General features: G+C 38.5%; 1 protein-coding gene across 1 annotated transcript in view; it reads left to right on the top strand.

Moving 5' to 3' along the window:
* Positions 1-19,937, top strand: part of LOC107553949 (cadherin-13-like) — a 208,777-nt gene that overhangs the window by 130,274 nt on the left and 58,566 nt on the right. Inside the window, exon 9 of the mRNA XM_016236293.1 lies at positions 12,668-12,808. Within this exon, the coding sequence (XP_016091779.1) occupies positions 12,668-12,808 (141 nt within the window). The remainder of the gene's footprint in view (positions 1-12,667; positions 12,809-19,937) is intronic.

Below are 19,937 nucleotides of genomic sequence, written 5' to 3'. Positions count from 1 at the left end.
ACCCGAAGCCGGGGCCTCTCAGTGCTTCTACCCGTTTGAGGTGAGAACACAGGAGGATACCGGCTCCACACGAAGGCTATAGAAACTAGCGAACGTGTTAGGGGTCGCCCAGCCCGCAGCTCTACAGATATCCACCAGCGAGGCGCCACGAGCCAGCGCCCAGGAGGATGCAACACTTCTAGTTGAGTGAGCTCGCAACCTGAACGGGCAGGGCACACCCTGTGCCTGATAAGCCAGGGTGATGGCATCCACTATCCAGTGGGCCATCCTCTGCTTAGAGACGGCATTCCCCTTCTGCCGGCCTCCGTGACAGACAAAGAGCTGGTCTGAGGTCCTGAAGCTTTGCGTCCGGTCAACGTAGCACCTTAAGTCTCGGACGGGACAGAGCAAAACTAGGGCTGGGTCTGCCTCCTCCGAGGGCAGTGCTTGGAGGTTCACCACCTAATCCCTGAAGGGAGTAGCGGGAACCTTGGGCACATAGCCGGGCCGGGGCCTCAGGGTTACCTGGGAATCAGCTGGCCCAAACTCTAGGCACGAATCATTGAACGAAAATGATGGAGGCCAATGCAAGCAGGAGCAAAGTCTTCATCGAAAGGAACTTTCGCAGCTCAAAAACGTACCCGTTCTACTTGGAACAGGGATGTTACGGAAGCTCCAACCTTCCCCGAAGGAGGTTTCGGAAGCAATACACATATGGACATTCCTTAAGTGCTTATGGAAGAATGGAGGTGATTGTAACCCTCTTGGAATGGCAGAAGTAAAGGGAGGCCGTGGAGGATTTAACCTTCTCGCCCCCTTAAGGAACCTGACGACTAGGTCATGCTTCCCCAGCGACCTCCCTTTTACGGGGTCGGGGTTAGCAGTGATTGCAGCAACATAAACTTTAAGGGTGGAGGTAGACAGCCTTCGCTCCAATCCTTGCTGCAAGAAGGACAGCACAACTCTGATCGGGCATATTTGGGGGTCTTCTCGGCGAGAAGAACTCCTGCTCTTGAATGTATTCAAGCAGTTCAACACCGACTGAGCACGTTCCTGCGTGAGGCGTGCTGTCTGTTCGACCGAGTCCAACTCCATACCGAGAAAAGAGATCCTCTGCGTCGGGGAGAGTTTGCTCTTTTCCCAGTTGACCCGAAGGCCCAACAGGCTGAGGTCTGAGAGCACCAAATCCCTGTGTTCGCACAACTGATCCTGAGACTGCTTCGTCTTTTATAAGGAGCGTCCGGCGGGCTTGCGGCAACCACATGTGACGACCCCAGGCTGGACTCCACTTCGTCCACGGTGAAAGCCGATCCAGAGATCCACAACGCGAAGTTGATGTATTACCTCAGCGACCAGCACGGATCAGCTCTAGGCATGACGAAGCGGATATCGTCCTCTTTTGGAAGACCAAACAAAGTAGTTTCGCTTTCACAATGAAACACACAGCGCCTTCACGGCATGGCGGCGGCAACAACAATACTACAGCGAGAATAAAAATTACGCCGTGGTGCATTTGGGCGGTGTTATGCAAATCTTCCCACATCGTGACGTAGACAGGGGGCGTTTTAGAACGAACCATTTTAGGTAGGCGTGGTTGACTCTTAACTTTTATAAAGAATATTTCTTGGATTTGAGACTTTAGTCTTTGCAACTTTACAGATCTTCTTTATGCACCAAGAACTTGTAACACTCCAAAGAAAAAGGAAAAATTGAAATCGCATCATATGACCCCTTTAAACCACATAAACACATTTCATTACACCAAATACACAAAATAATGTTCTTTTTAGCAACATCATATGACCCCTTTAAAGAATAGACATTGTTATTTAGTTTATTTTAAAGTGAAAAGCTGCATATCACAAGAAGTGAAGTGAAGTGAAGTGAAAGTGAAAGTGACATGTGGCCAAGTATGGTGACCCATACTCGGAATTAGTGCTCTGCATTTACCCATCCAAAGTGCACACACACAGCAGTGAACACACACAAACCGTGAACACACACCCAGAGCAGTGGGCAGCCATTTATGCTGCGGCGCCCGGGGAGCAGTTGGGGGTTCGGTGCCTTGCTCAAGGGCACCTCAGTCGTGGAATTGAAGGTGGGAGAGAGCGCTGTACATTCACTCCCCCCACCTACAATTCCTGCCGGTACGAGACTCGAACCCACAAACTTTGGGTTATGAGTCCGACTCTCTAACCATTAGGCCACGACTTCCCCAGTGGCATGTTTTTAAGATTTAAGATAAGATTTAATTGATTCATTATTTTAATTTATGTATTTATTGTTTAAAAATATTTGTATGCAGTCAATTTGAATTCATAGTTTAATACTGTGATATCCTTTAAGTAAAAATATAGGTCAGAATAGAATGTATTTAATTACATATGCTGTAGCTTATACTCTTAAAATAAAGATTCCAAAAGACCCCCCCCCCCCCCCCAAAAAAAAAAATCTCAGTGAACTTTTTAATATATTTTGTAATAATCTTAGTAATTTTAATAATATTTTGTGCAATGAAAAGATTCCTTGGTAATCAAAGTTACCTGAGGAGGCTTCATTCTTTAGAGCAAGATGGCCAGATTTCATTACTTTCAGTTTTGTGCAATAGCAAATAAATGAGCATTTTTTTAGTTATTTCCCTTAATAATAAATTGGATGATGCATCATTATCCCGTACATGTTATTCATCTCTGAATATGCTAGGTAAGCTAAACGCCATCAAATCTGGAGTGTTATTTGAGGCACATAGTAGCAAGTTGGCAAGATATCCATAAGCAGAACTGTATATTGGCCCACACAATTTTTTATTTTTATTTTTTTTTTTGTGAGTTATGTGTCTGAAATAATCAGAACTGATCGCTTTGGATGGAGTTACATTTTGCTTACTCTTCCAGTGGTCTCTTTGTGGTTTTGGGCCAGAATAAACTGCCATGTAAACCAGACAACATTGAAAATTTGATTGGTTGATAAAAATGTTGTTCCAGGACCAACAAGAACATCTATTTAAATGTCCAAGTCCTAGTTATTATCACATGCAAATAGTAACCAAAAACATGTAAGTTAAGTCTAAGAAATCTAACCCTAATATATTCCCATATGACAGAACACAAAACATACTGTATAGGCTCAATCTCGGTCGAAACCAGCTTTGGTAAGCATATTAATCTGTCTCAATCAGTGGGATAGGAAGAATTCGGTCCCTTAGAGACCTCCCCGGCCCCTGTCGGCAATGTAACTGATCCCCGGTGGTGGCAGTCTGCCTTTGATCTGTGCTAATCTAATTAACGGTTAAACAGCAACACCTGTGCTCTTCAACATAAGTGCTGCTGCCACTTCCCAGATGGGCTTTGATGGCCATGATGAAACACCTCCCTCCCTTCCCTCTTCCCTTCTTCTTCCTCCTCCTCATTTTCTACCCTCATCTCCTCAGTAGGCCTTGGTGTAATGGGGACTATTTCCTCCCCATTACTGGACTGTAATTGACAGCGATTAGTCTGCGGTTGGACGATGCACTTGATTAGATTAGCCAGTCTCCTTTTTTTCTGCTCTGTTTCTTCAAACCCCGAAACCCCAACCTTGACCCCAATTAGCCCCACACACGTCAGGAGATTCTGCATCTCTCCTGCTTATCATGAGCTCATTCATTTGGTTGATGAGTTTCTGTAAATACGTCCGGAGTTAGATGTCGGATTTTTGCTATGAGTCTTTCATGTAGTGCAAGGTGTCCTAAAAACTTCATCAGTGGCATAATCACATGCTTGAAGACTTGTGGCTTAGAGGTTTGTGCATGTGCTTTGTTGAGTCTGGCTCGCAACCTGTACATCACTTCCAGACTTCTCTCTACTTTTCAGCCTATAAAAGTGGTAAATGCAGTTTTTATGATGTGGTAAAATGAATTATTTCTCTGAACTTTTCATCAAAGTCTCTGCAAAGTCTTGTTGAGCAAGATGTCCTGAAATATTTCAGCTGCATCATATTCACAGAGGCATTACGTCTTGTCAGAACTGCGTCCTACTGGTTAGTGCAAGTGTTTATTGGGCTGAAGTGCTCATGTGGATGATGCAAGTTCAAATCAGCCAAGAATCATTCCTTATACCCTGTTTTGCCCTCTTCTCCTCTTTATTTCAATTTTTCTTTTTCTTTTTCTTTTTCTCTCTTTCTTTTAAATCTATACAGTAAATGCAGTAAAGACCAAAGCACATTTTTAAAAGTCAATATTGTTTTTATCCATTAAAATGTTTCTTGTTGTCGTGAAAAACAGGATGCTGCTTGTAAAGAAGCACTTGAAAAGTGTTCCATGCCACCATCATGATTGGGATCAGTGTACCAATAACAAACTGAACTGTGTGAAACCTTTATGTGGGTAAAAGGTGCATCTGTATTTTTATTAATTGCTGGGATCTGATCATATATACGTGATGCTGAATAGGAAATTCCAGAATCACACACTTAACATTACACGAATGTCCACCAATATGCTCGAATATCTCTTAGCATATTATGTTACTGCAAAGACCATCAAATAAAGTTTTGTTACAGTGTCAATCCTGAATCAATTTTAGAGTTTTATCTAAAACAAACTTTAAATCCTTGTATGGAATTTTTTAATTACTCTTTTCTATTATAGCCGTTAAACTATAGCCAACGTATCTTAAAACACCAAACCAAATTGTGAAAAATAGCATTATATTTACAGGAAAAGTTTAAGGGGTTTTTGAGATTTGAGACAGTTTTAACAGTTTTTCTCATATAATAAAAGTTAATGAGGTCTAAAACAGGATTAGTCCCCACTGACTTTCATTGTATGGACAAAAAAAATAATAATTCTACACAAACAAAGACACTCATACAGGTTTGTATTGGCATGAGGGTGAGTAAATGACGACACAATTTTCATTTTGGGGTAACTTTCCCATAGCTTAGTTATTGCATGTGCTCTGACAACTCGAACTGAGGTGATGCAAATTCATGTCTGACTGATATCAGTGTCCTGTTAGTCATGTGCTCTCTTTAATGATCCTTTTATAAAATTCCCTGATAGACAGATAGAGAGAAAAAACAATAAAACCAGTGTTTTATATTTTAAAGTCCACTGTGTTTTGATCATCTGTTAAAATCAGTGATTGCTATGCAAAACCCTTCAAAGTCTCCAATCCACGCTATTTCATGCTTTTAACCACATCTGTTATGGAAATACCTGTCCTAGTTTACAGCAACAGCGGTGTGTGTGATATTAGGTGATTGCAACCAGGCTCTTTAGTTGACATCATCCCCTCTGCATCTCTCCGGATGCTAGGATGTTGACTCGAGAGAGCCACGGGGCAGAACTTCTGTTTGAAATGTCAGAGGCAGGAAAGCACCAGAGATCAATTCGTGCCCCGTGTCACATGCGCACACAAAAACACACTCTAAATCAAGACAAAAGGACAACAGATGAGGGGGGGAAATAAATGAGGCTCCCTCTGGCCTCTTTCATGGAGATCTTGCTTTTTGCGTGGACCCGGCGCGCAGTAGCCTTTCTATTAAAGGCTTTGTTTTTGGGAAGGCTTTGATCCTGGCTCCATAATCGTTCAGCCACAGTTGGTTGTTTCACATGCTCACCTCTTCAACAGTGTTATCACAGGGCAGCACATAATACTTTAGCTGCAGCGACAAGTATTTCCATGCGCAGGACCGTTCAGTGACTTCTCTATTAATATTCAAGCACAGCCTCAGACTATAATAAATTGGGTTATGTCATTAGCGGGAAACGATATCTTGGTGCATATTTGCCAAAGGGAGAGGAGTTTTAGGAGCGAGCGGCATCCTTCTGCGAGGCCGTGTGTGGTGAAATCTGAATAGCTTTCCAAATTGACATGCAACGCTCGGATGATCGTTAATCATAATTGGACACATATTTGCATATTGCAGTGTCAGTGGCTTCGTCATTGGGATTGTTCATGCATTAGTGTTCATTTTTTAATGGCAATTAGTCTCCATCTCATGATTCATTTATAAAATACGGCTGGATTTTTGAGCTCCATTAGTGGATGTCCAATGAATCAAGCGACCAAGCGCAAAGAGATCCATCAGATATGACGGCTGTTTGCTGCTTTTAAGTCATCGGTGATTAGAGGGATGTGAGACATGCTGAAGGAGGCGACACATAGAGAGAAATGCTATATAGCTGCACAAGTGACTTTGCGAGGAAAATGGTAAAAAGATGAAGCAGTGAAGTGCCCGGAGCTCATTCAGCAGTGTGCATTGAAGCGTAGTGTACAGTAAGCAAATTGGGGGGAATCTAGAAGTTAAATGAAGTCACTGCATGATTTGTGAAGTTTCTAAACAACTTGTGTAGGAGAGAATGGGTTCCTTAGGGATAGTGTTTTACAAATTGCCAAATATGAGATTAGGCTGTTTTCTATTTATATACTGTATTTTAAAGTGTAATTTATTCCTGTGTAATTAATGTTTTAGAGTGCATTTTAGGTGCTATTTAAATAAATTTTACTTACTTATTGTGATAGCAAAGCTGAATTTTCACCATTTCATTACTCTTGTCTTCAGTGTCACATTATCCTCAAGAAGCATTTATTATTATTATTATTATTATTATTATTATTATTATTATTAATGTTGAAAACTGTTGTGCTGCTTAATATTTTTGTGGACACTATCATACTTTTTTTCCAGAATTTTTAAATGAATAGACAATTTAAAAGAACGGTAATCATTTGTAACATTATAAATATATTTATTTATTCATTTTGATCAATATAATGCGTCCTAGCTTAAAATCTAAATGAATTTAATCTGAAAAAAAAACGTATATATATATATATAATTGCATTTTTGTAGTTGACTATAAATAATACATTTACAGTTGGCACATTTTCTCAATTCAAAAATTAAATACAAATGCAAAATTATAATTTTGCACCATAACAGTGATACGCTACTGTGACGTGAATCAAATTTTGCACCATAACAGTGATACGCTACTGTGACGTGAATCAAAAGTAGGTTCAGGAGTCCCAGAAGCAGCCTCTATCTGTCTTAAGTATTAGCAGAATCATTTATCAAGTCTGGTATGACCAACAACCCTGTTGCTTCTTGAATTTAATTTTGCTCTGTATTTGCAGTCAGGAATTGACTACAAAGGCTCATCGTCACTGCAGCTGACGTTTAAGGGTCAGGAGATTCTCTCGAGTAACTCCACTCATGCTGGCTCCGTTTCCATTTTATTTGCATCAGCACCCAGCCATCGTCACATTTAGGCAACCATTAGTAAGCGCCACGTGTGGGGCGTTAGCTGGGGATTTCCAGGGGAGCGAATTTGTGATGTGTTCCTGGGTGTGCGATGTTCAGGCTGACTGGCATTGTGACTCCCCTCTGAGCTCAGTGGGATATCGAGCCAAAGGCAATGTGCCATGATCCAGCAAGCTGCTCTGCTAGTCGGCTACTAATGTCTGTCTCATTACATTTTGCCAAGATGAACATGAAATCCATGTGTGAATATGAATTATTTGATTGTTAGGGTATCATCAGGATGTATATGTTATATCTATAAAAGCTGTTTCAGCCATGGGATAAAAATAAAAATAAAAAATCACACAGTAAGAGTTTATGTATTACAATTCAGACTTTTTTCCCCTCTGAATTGTGAAAAGCCCGAATTTGCAAGGTATAAACAATATATAAACCCTCAATTCTGCAAATCGAATTGCAAGTTTATATGTAATATGCGGGTTAATATATAATTGCTATATATAAAATGTCATTCTGGGAATCGCAAGAGTCCTTATTACCTTTTTTTTATTTATTTTTTATTCCATGGTGGAAACAAGAAGTCTGAGTTTCAAGATACAAACTCAGAATTCAGAAAAAAATCAGAATCATAATGGGAAAAAAAGTTAGAATTGCTAGATGTAGGCTCAGAATTATGAAAAAAAAACATAATTGCGAGAAAAATAAAGAATTGTAAGGAAAAAGTCAGAATTTTGAGTCTATATCTGACATATTCAGACTTTTTTTTTGTCAGAAAAAAAACCTACCTTTTTTTGACCCATGCTAGAAACAGGCTTCCATAAATATCTGATATAAAAATATATTAAAATTCTCATAGGGTGATATAAAATGCTAAATGAGATCTTAAAATATCTTGAAAATTAGTTTATATATAAAAATAAAAAATTAAGGACAAAGGTGTTTGTCAGGGGCTGGCGTCTGGTGTTCTCCCTCTCACCACCAGAGGTCGCCATCTCCCATCCTCCCGGACTCTTTCTCCGTCACCTTGACACCACACACCTGGGCACCCACTCACACACACACACAGCTGTCGCCCATCCGGGACTCCATCACCTGCACTCCACACACCTGTGCACACACTCACTCTCACACAGCTGTGGCCCGTCATGAGGACTATTTAGGCGCCTTCCCCACGCCACTCGGGGCGGATAACTAAGGTTTGGTTGAGTTGTGTTACGAGCTTGATTAATTGTTTGTACGGGACTGATGCCAGCCCTACGTGGCCGTATGGTGTCAGAGTCTGTTCCCTTGCCTGTGTCTCAGAGTCTTAGCTCTGTTTATGTTTCGGTTTTTACCTTTGTTTTCCCTGGCAGTGAAATAAACCTGCATTTGGACCCAAAACCCTTGCTCACACGGTGTGATTCCTGACCGCGCCGTGACAGTGTTAATATAGACTTAATAAGTTGATTTAAATTTATATTATACCATCATCTGAGCTGTACTGAAATAATTAATCTAAAAAAAACAGCATTAAATGCAAAAAGCAAAATGGCTACAAAAAGTGAGAGAAAAGAGCAGAGAGGGAAAAATGGCAGTTTATTCTAGATATGGATGACAGTGATATAAAAAAAAGGAATAAGAAAAAAAATTAGGATAACATTCCAGGGATTGAGGGAAAATATGAACCCTTATAACCATCCAGATTGCAATCATGTAGAAGTATTAAAAACCGCCTGTGAAAAGTGCAGGAGACATTAGCATATTTACAACTTACTCCAACTTAGTTAAAGCTATGTGAAACAACCCTTGTGAAAAGGTGTGAGAAAGCCAGCTGGAATAAAAATGAAATACTTCAAGGAAGACGAAGACGTGGCCAGCAGGAAGATTCCCTACACAAGACAAATGAGTTATAGCTTTATTCATCATTTCAGCTGCTTCTTCTGTGGCTTTTGTATGGATCATTATGTTCTTGGGGAATGAAAGGTAGAGCGGTGAATAGACTGAGAGGTTGGGAAAGGCAGACAGTTTCTTTCAAAGCTCTTGAGAGAACAAAAAGGGGCTACAGAAGCATAATTATGACATCACATCTATTGAAGCGGATGAGGCGGTATCTCGTTCAGCGGGTCAGAGCCAGTTCCGTCTCGCTCTGCATATATTTCCACCTTCTAAAGCCTATATTACTTAAGTCTTTACACACTCTGGGCATGGGGAAAGCCTTGATCTATTGTACAAGATGCTTTTGATTGCATTTAGTCCTTTTTTACAATGAGTGTTATTGGACGGACGATATGAAATGGATCTGTCATAGATAGAAACTCGATCCGGTGTGTGAAATGACTGACATAACCGGGTGCATGATAACAGTTGTTATGCAATGTGAAGTTAATTGTGTCTCGTTTCACATTCACAGGCAGACTTGGGATATTTCAACACTCTTCCAGATTGTTTTAACAGGTTTTGTATTTTTATGACCTTCAAAAGCACATGAGGAGTTCACAGGTGCATCGACGCGATAGATTTGAGCGGGTGAAAGCGAGAGATGCGAGACTCATTAAGATGTTGTCATGCTACGTGAGAGCGTCGTGCGAGCCTTTGACGGCACCAAGATTTAATCTGCACTCACCTCCCTCTTATCCAGATGGGTTTCTCTTATTTTTTCAACTCACAGGTCTGTGAAGTGCCATCTGTTTATCAGCAGTAAATAAGTTCTGAGTTGTTCGTCAGTGACAGCCGTCCCAGCAGATCTCAGCCATCGGAAGCACTGCGCTTCATGGTGGTTTAGAAAAAAATACTTCAGCATAATATGTCTGATGAGGTGTAAAGCTTGACCGTTGGTGGTATTAAACCGTGCACATCAGTAACTTTCCTCTCCATTTCTTAGCTTTTCTTATTCTACATCCTGTGAATTACAAGCAGTTTGTGTTGAATCACATCAACAATGTAGTTCAGAAGTGTGATGAGTGTTCTGATGTTTGAGATTGTTAATTGCAGTTTTACTTGCAGGCAATTCTCAATAAAATAAAAATAAACACACTGAATGCCTATATTTGGTCAGTTCAGTCATTTGGCAACTTGTGAACATTGATTTTAACCTGAGAGTGTCATTCTAAACTTGTGTGAATCTGTCTATTCTTTTCTATTCTATTCTATTCTATTATTAGGACAGGGTCTTAGAAGACCTTTCTTATTTGAATTGTTATTTTCATGTCATTGAGACACAATTAGTTGCTTAATATTTTAAATCAGTTTTTATTTTTGTTTTAATTTTAATTTTAGTGAAATCCAATTGGTTTTATTGTTATCTTTAATAGTATTATTTAAAATAATATATATAATAATTGTTATAAGTTTATTTTATTTCAAGTAACATTTATTTTATTTCTGTTGTTGTTGTTTATGGTTTTACTTTTAGTTAACTATAATAACCTTGGTATGAAAACAGTTTTCCATATTCATCGGATCATTGGGTTTCTTTAAATACCACACCTCAAGTCGAAATTACGAGAATAAAGTCAAAGTCAAAATTCCCCATTTAGTTTTAAGTCACTTTTTTCCCCTCCAAAAACAGCAATGTACTGTGATTTTTCACTTTATTAATTGCAGCTTTGTTGGAATGACATACTTCTGAGCCACTATTTGAAGCCTGGGATAGCAAGAGTAATTTATACAGAGAGGCAATGCACTATGGGTAAATGACTGCAGCACAGGCCTCCTGGGCTTTATGTGAAACAGATGGATGAGTTTTATTAAGCATGTGGTACTTAATGCTGCACTGAGTGGGATTTCAATAAAGGAAATAAATGTTAGCATTAACAGCACCTCCCTGTGTAATGTGCCATCATGGCTTTCCAGTAGGGTTGACTTATTTTAACAAATGCTTGTTGTCTTGGATTTATGAATATTGGGCTTTTGGTCTGGAGAAGGTTTATTTCCCATATGATGAGTAGGTGGTGTTTGATAGAGATAAAATGGTTTCAACCAGTCTGAAAATTTGTTTTGATACATTTATACCTTTTCCTCTGTGTCAGAAAAACCAGGTGTCTATATAACACTTCTGTGCCCATTTCTTTAGCTTATGCATTATTCATGCAGTGAATGCATGGTATTTCTCCTGAAATATCTCTGAAATAACCTTGGCTTCCCTTAAAACTAAATTTCAGGAATTTGTGTTTGTTCGCTGTCTTTCACAATCTCTAAAGAAAACTACTGTATATAATATAAGTAAACTTTATAAGGAAAGCACATCTTGAATAAAAATGCTGACAATGGGAATTTTTGGTATATGTCTTTCACCTGACAACTTAAATACTTAAATATTCTTAAACATAGCATTTTCAGGGAACTTTAGAAAATAAACTTTACTTTTCACACTCTCTATAATTAATGTAGTTTTGTATAAGTAAGTAAATAAATGAATAAATAAATAAAATGGTTCATCTTACATTTTAAATATTTAAACATTGGAATTTGTCTTTCAAAAGCTAATTTCACAGCTAGTATTTTATGTTTACAAAATACACACAATTAAATGTTTTTTGAACAATTACAGCTTGATTGGAAATGACTCACAATAGAAATGTTCTGCTCACAACTGATATTTACTTTGACATGGTTTTTAATATGCAATTATTCATAATTGTGGATCATTTTTAATGTTTGTAATATATTTTAAGATTAAAAGATTAAGTATCCAACTATATGAAGTATCCAAGTCTGTTTTGTAGTGATATTAATATAAATCAGCCCTTGGGATAAAAATACAAAATACAAAAAAATCCCAAAATTTATTGATTAATTGATTGATTTACCTACCAAAAAATCCGTCCCTTCTGTCTCACTCTCTCTTTCTTTTTCTCTCACATCTTGACATTCTGGTTAAGGACATGGTCTTGAAGGAAAGGTGATGTGGGCGTTAATTGACATTTACATGTTTTCTTTCAGTATTACCTTTGAAAAGTGATTGAAACTTGACATTTATTTAGACTAGCACCTGTCAGTGAGAGTCAATGCTCTTTCATGAAGCCTTTATCATTGTTTCAGCACCGTCCCCTGAAGAAGGCCTTACACAGGAAGAAGTGTAAATAAACAAAAGAATATTTTAGTCTCATAGATTACCGGTCAATCATGAGCAATAATTAACTTTTTTTACCGATTGACTTTAGTGTTTGAAATGTCAATGATGAACTGCGAGACTCTTTTGAGGTGACGTCATGACTTCAATACAATGATTGGTGGATTAGATCTTAATTACTCCATTTTACCAGTTAATTTACAACGTAACCGCTCATTAAAATTATGTGGCGCTTTTCAGTGCATATTGACAGCGTCTAACCAGCACTAAAGCAGTCGTGGAACAATTACTTGTTCTTCAATTAAGCCACTTAAGCTCTTATCACGACTGTACTCCCTCTATCCTGAAGCTCTACTGACTGTTCCCAACCATGTTCTTATGTGTCCACAGACTCTTCCAACCACGCAGTATGAGCTAGAGATTGTGGCGAAGGACATGGCAGGAAGTGAGGTGGGACTGACAGGAACTGCAACAGCCACCATCACCATCACAGACAGGAACGACCACGCACCTGAGTTTACACACTCACTGGTAGGAGGAACCTTTTTTTCTTTCTTCCTTTCTTTCTTAATGTTATTCATTGACTATACGTGACCTGCTCCATATATTCAGTCATGACCCAGAAACACGTTGAGTTTTATTCACTGAATGAAAAAGTGTCAGCTTTCTAATAATAGTTGTTACGTTTCTACTACAAACTGGATATGAAGAGTTCATTTGCAAAAACCAATAAACGCAACTTTCAAAAAAATTAGCTGATTGCCTTGCATTATTCTCCACATATAGCGCAATATGAACCCTAAACACGTTTTGTCAAAAAAGACGGTTTTGTCCACTTTTAAGGCATCGCGAGTTTACGTTTTACTGCAGAAGCCGACAAGCGCCCTTGTTGTTTTTGAACAGAAGCCGATAATTTAAGCGAATCAGCGCTGTATTCAGGTCAGGTGACAAGGTTACTTTAACTTTGAAAAGACGTGCTAGCTGAGAGGAGTTTCGTCAAAGCTGACTAAAAGTGATCGAGGATGGATCATTTTGACGAACTTGATGAACCTGCGATATCTTCTTCAGGGCGAAAAAGGAAAATAAAAGCTGAAACTTTTTCACGGAACCTTGCAGAAGCAGCGCGTTGAGTGTATTGAGTGTAATCACATCCATACAGTTTATGATCACAACAACAACAACATTTGTCAGGCAACTACATTGTCATCTGAGGAGATTACAAAGAATAAACAAGTGTTTTTTTAAACTCTAAAACATGAAATGTGGAGTTATCTGCTTTTGCCAAAAAACGACTGTTGGAGTTATCTGCTTTTGCTATAAAACAAACTTTTAATATGTTAAAAAAACATACTTTCAATGAACTTACAAAAATAGTTTTGTAAATTATCTGTATTTGTTTAAGTTATTATTACTTAATCAAAACAACCCAACTGCAGTTTGATTGATATTACTTGGAATGTGCAATAAAAAAACGTGATTTCTGGGGAAGTTATCTGTTTTTGCAAATTAAATCTTCATATAATAATTTAAATGGCTGTCATAAACTTGTTTTTCATAAAATGGCTACTAAATATTTCAAACAATTTTCTGACTATTTTTAAATAAAATTATAAGATTTATTTAAACAAAAATGTATTGCAAAAAAGTATCTTATGCTTACAAAGGCTGCATATATTTATTTAAAAATACAGTAAAAACAGTAATATTGTGAAACATTACAATTTAAAATAACTATTTGAATTTAACATATTTTTAAAATGATTTCTATTGTGGCAAAGCAGCCATTATTCCAGTCTTCAGTGTCACATGGTCCCATACTGATTTGGTGCTCAAGGAATATAGATAATAATAATAAAAAATATATATGTTGAAAACAGTTGTTATACTTAATATTTTGATTAGATAAGAGAAGAGAAGAGCGTATATATTTTTCTCCACAAATGGCTCATTGCAACTTCTGACTAAAGCATGTCACATATATTCATTGATGCTTTAGCATTGCAGAACTGCTCTATTGACTAATCAGCATCCATGATTATATCACTATCATTTTTATAACTGAACAATCAACCCTATGAAAAGCTGACTATTGTACTACAGTCACTTTCTTTTGAGATGATTTATAATGGTTTGAAGCAGCTTAACACCTGCAGTCCTTTACCATGAGGACAAACACTTTAACTTCTCAGTCCAGAAGGCCTTCACCAATCATTTCCAATTGTCAATCACTCAAATCACGTGTATACACACAGAAGCCCTCCCTGCTCAGCCAGGGCCTCAGCTTTTCACTCAGATACACTGACCTTGTGAGCAAAAGCCCTGTGCATCAATCACTCTAATCTCAGGTGCGCTGCAGTGACAGCTGTGATTCACAAATACTCACACACAAAGGTGATGGACTGGGTCCCTTTCGATCGCTTATCCTCCGCGACCTCCTGTTTGTGGTTTGAAGGTATTGTGTTATAATACTCAGGGCCTCCCCTGGCAATGATGGTCTATCCATGGACGGAGTGTATTGTTTGTGCGTGTATTGTTGTTGTAATCATTAGTATTGCTGGAGTTTTTTTAGCTGCACATTATAGCTATAGGCTATAAAATACACATTAGTCTTCTGCCAAACAGTCACAAACAGAGGCCACCGCTGCCATTCAGCAGTCTGAAACCCAGAGGGCAAGAAAACTGCACTTATGCTATGTGCAAACTTAAGCTACGTGTCCATTTGAGCCCACCTATGATGAATTTGTCAGAAAATGCTACACTTGCACTTTGCTAGCCAGCGGAGGGAAAACAACTATGCCAGGCTGATGCAGAGACACTTATTTTGAGCTGCATGGTTTTTTAGAGGAAGTGCCCTGGGCTGTTGTCAGATTCCTAGAGATATCACGTCCACCCTCACTTGGCCCATTCCCAGGATGCACTGCTGTGCCAGCAAGAGGGGCTTTCTGACTGGTTGGTGTGGCCACTCATTTGGGTTACCTATTTAGAGTGGCTTTGACAATTGCTGCTTCCTTGCTTTAAGGCAGGGGTGCCCAACCCTGCTCCTGGCGATCGACTGTCCTGCAAAGTTCAGCTCCAACCCTAATCAAACACACCTGAAGCAACTAATTAGGGTCTTCAGGATCACTTAAAAATTAAAGGAAGGTGTCTTTGATTAGAGTTGGAGCTAAACTTTGCAGGACAGTCGATCGCCAGGAGCAGGGTTGGGCACCCCTGCTTTAGGGTGTTCACTGTAAACACTAACAAGCTCAATATATGCAAAGAATTTGCATAAAAATAATTGCCTTAAAGTAGTTCAGTAATTTCTGTAAAAAACAATGTGCTCTTTATATTGAACGAACTTCGTTAACCATCATTAACTAGTGGGTCTTATTTATTTATTTATTTAAAATTTTAGCGATAAGTGGAGATCATGGTTAGATTAGAAATTGGCTGTTATTAGACAAAACTCTTCTGTGAGCTGTTTAAATGAAAGCCAATGTCCAGATTTTACTGTGTATAACATTCTAAATTTATATAACATTACTTCCTGAACCTATTTTCATAAAGTAAACATCTTGTTTTATGCAAAGTCATCAGATCTGCATAGAGGAAATTGATTTTAAATGAACTAAGGTTCACCATCAACACCAATCAGCATAATGGTGACTTATGAAATGGTTATTTACGATAAAATAATATCAACAACATAAACAGAGCTACTACTTTAGATAGTGACATTTATGTGAACATTTCTAACAGTATCTGTATTTGTATCTATATTCTCATGTCACTTTACCCTGCTCCTTAACGACAAGTGTGTTTGTGTTCAGTATGTTTTTAACAAGCACTTTCCATTATATATTTTCTCCATTTACCAGTCTGACAGGGTCCACTGCAGCACCTCGTCTTTGCACACGCTTGAAAACACTCTTGACTGTGCTGTAAAATTCTGCAGTAGGAAAGCCCGCTGTCTCCTCACAGGTGATTTTTGAGTGCATGTCTCTGTTTTGGCATCAGTCCACCCTTCGGGACTAGAGAGCTGTGGTAGTGGATCAGCAGAATATCCCCTCCTCCTCCTCTTAGACTGCTGTATCTGACAGACCTCAGTAAATATTCATGAAAAACAAAGTGCATTTTGAAATTTCAGTCCTTTTGAAAAATGCCTAAGCTGGTTTGCTGGTATTAGCCAACTGGCTTTCCGGCTAAACCACCCAAGCACCGGCTTGACCAATCTGGGGTCAACCTCAGGATTTAAATGGATAGTTCAGGCAAAAATGAAAAATCAATCACCATTTACTCACTTTCATGCCATTCAAACCTGAATGACTTCCTTTATTCTGTAGAATGCAGAAGAAATTTTGAGAAATTGCATGTTACTTTCAGAGACTGAACAAACTAAATTCCACCCCACAAATTCCTGAAAATCAGCATTAAAATAAATAAATAATATACCAAATACATTTGGCTTTTTTTACAGCACACACTGCTTCACCATTTATCATTCTGTGATAATGCCCAGACTATTACTTGCCCCTGAAGTGAGATAATGTACTTCCTTATCTCACACTATTTTTGCAAGAAAGCAAATAACTCAGAAACTCTGAATCTGTTCTTTTTAAATACAATTTCGAGAGAAAACGAGAGTAGAAAAACATGCCACCTTCTCACATTTCCTCAATTTTTCTTAATTAGCAGATGTTTCACTTCATACATAATCACAGGCTGGCATGTAGTTTTCCTCAGACAGATTTCAAGTATATGATCATTGCCACAGTTTATCATTTTTAGGTGGACCCATCTGGTCATTTATTCTCATTAGCTGGTCTAGTTCAATGGATGCATTTAAATTCAGTGGTGTTGTAAACAGGATCACTTATAGAAAACTGTTTCTATCTCTGCTCCAAAGTGAGCCCCCACTTTAGTTCACTCTATTGTAAAACCAATACAACTCTTAATAAAAACAGGCCTACACAATGAAGCTGTATTATTTATTTGCATCAGTGACACCGCTTCCCAGAGATCTTTTATTAAATATCTGGTTCTTTACATTGCAAATTGCTCATCACAGTGAAAATCAATTGGAATTTAAACTACCCCATTGAGATCATATCCTCAATTGAACCAAGAAGATCAAGGAACGTAAGATCTGCACTTCCTTTTTTTTAATGATATGCCGCCTGGGCTAAGGTTTTTTGGTTTTCCGTAGTTCATTTCATGTATTTAGCATCCGGGCTACCACTGAACATTCGTCTTTTAAAATAAATGTCTGCAGTGTGTGACAAGAGAATTATTGTCTGCCCAGAGATAATTCTAGGCCATGGTCAATGTATGGGGTCACGTAACAGTGTCCCGCAGTGGGAGTATTATTAGGATAATAGCAGACCTATCCATCCTCCCTCTATTATCTCTGTCTCCCAGGGTCCCTCTGACTCATGTTCCCTGTTTCGGGATCTTGGAGCCGTGGAGGGTGAGGCCAGAGGCTGTGCTATTTGCCGCAGGTGGTATGTACATGCCCGCCCGCCCTCCCTGGCACTTTGTGATAACTGGCATCTATTTCAGATGAACCCCTTCCAAATTCTGCAGCAGCCACTGATCCGGCTTATCACGCCTGTCACTCAAGGAAAGTGACAGCTTATCTGAGTTGCCTCTCTCCCCTGCAGTGACAGCACGATGCTGCCTCCGTCAAAATGCTAATGACATCAGCAATGATGGCTACAAGTCCGCAACAAGATAGTAACAGAAGTCGGGCACACTTTTGGGGGGCGACTCTGAACGGATGGCTGTTCTTATTTGTACAATAGCCTATTGACTTTGCATTTACAAGGTCTCACTCACAGCTCACAGACGTGCTTGGGGTGATTTTAAGCGTAGAAAAGGAATTCTAGTATTTAGTGTGATTGGCTGTGTTCCAAAATCTAGTGAGCTGCCTGTGTAGGCTGCCAAAGTCAGCATAATTATGCTGCCTTCCGAGATATCTTGTTTTGTCTAAAGTTTAAGGCAGAACTGAGTATATCCTTTTAAGAAGGCAATCCCAGCGTGCATTGCAAAAAGGTTAGTAAACAAATCCATCCAAGATGGTGGATGAGGTGAGGGAAGTCTCCATTTATACAGTGCCTTCCAAAAGTTTTGAAACTCCCTCAGGTTATGGATAATATCAGAATAAAGCTTTATCATTTTGTGAATATAACTGCCTATGTAATAGTAGACAATAATCGGTAACACTTTAATATAGGGACCAATTCTCACTATTAGCATGCCTATTATTAAAGGGGTCATATGATGCGATTTCAAGTTTTCCTTTCTCTTTGGAGTGTTGCAAGCTGGTAGTGCATAGATAAGATCCCTGAAGTTGCAAAGACTAAAGTCTCAAAACCAAAGAGATATTCTTTATCAAAGTTAAGACATGTTTGTAGAAAACGAAGCGTTTGAGAGAGGCGGGGCATAGAGGATCTACAATAATGTACAGTATTTAAAAAAAATTTTGAACATTAAAGCATGTCAACATATTCTGTTACACCAAATACACAAAATAATGATCTTTAAAAAAGCATCATATGACCCCTTTAACATATTGGCATACTGTATATACTAGTATTTATAAAGCATTTATTCGGCATGACCATGTTATACATCGCTAATCCTACCCGATACCTAAACTTAACAGCTACCTTACTAACTATTAATAAACAGCAAATTAGGAGTTTGAGTCAAAAGTCATAGTTAATGGTTTGTTAATAGCAATAATTTGGACCTTGAAAGAAAGTGTGACCCAATAATCTTACTTGGTTTTAGAACATAGCCATGGGAACTATTGGACCATATGTAGTAATTGGGCTGTAATCATTCTCACTATGGTGGTTCTTGACCTTGGAAAGAGGAAATTAAGGAAGGACAGCCAAGATATTCACTATCACTCCTCACTACTTTGCTTTGAGACTTTGTCCATTGTGTGCAAATAGAGCCATAGCTCACTCAATATTTTTATGGATTAAATCATTTTGACTTCCACTCATTTTTTTTAGTTAATGAATGACCTTTTGGTTCTGCAAACATTTATAAAAGCTAATATTTCTAGATGCCAGTGCTGGTGTGAGGTGAACAGTATTGTTAACAACAGTAGCAAAGTCAGTTTTAGCCTCCATATCATCTACGTGAAATTATGTCCCATTCCCTACTCTCTCAGCAATCCATTTCAAGAACCATCCATTGTCAATTCCCACAGCTACACCAGTAATTATTGATGGTCACGGATTCTTATTTCTGGATTTTATACTGTTTCTGGCTCATCTCTTCTCACTATTTCTTACAGTTCCTCTGTAGAATATTGAGTCTCAAACTCATTGAACTGAAGTAATTTCTGAAAATGACTTTCGGTTTTAATGATATTTACGTTCCATTAACAAGTGCTATATATATGAATGGGTATATGAATGCGTAATCCTATGGGGAATGTAACATGTCTTTGACGTGAATTTACTCATCATAAGCTGCAGTTATACTACATCTGTTGCCATCTATATGTCATTTTCATATCCATCAAGAACAGACATATTCAGTTGTCACATTTATTTGTCACACAGTGTGAGCTTGAGTGACTAGTATACATCAGTTTAGTTAGAGAGTTAAAAAGAACATTGTACACTGGACAAATATATATATATATATATATATATATATATTT

This window comes from Sinocyclocheilus grahami, unplaced genomic scaffold, assembly GCF_001515645.1.
Source record: "Sinocyclocheilus grahami isolate Dianchi unplaced genomic scaffold, SAMN03320097.WGS_v1.1 scaffold487.1, whole genome shotgun sequence".
NCBI classification, from domain to species: Eukaryota; Metazoa; Chordata; class Actinopteri; order Cypriniformes; family Cyprinidae; genus Sinocyclocheilus; species Sinocyclocheilus grahami.
Note: the sequence above shows the minus strand (reverse complement) of the source record. Positions and strands in the feature narration are given on the sequence as shown.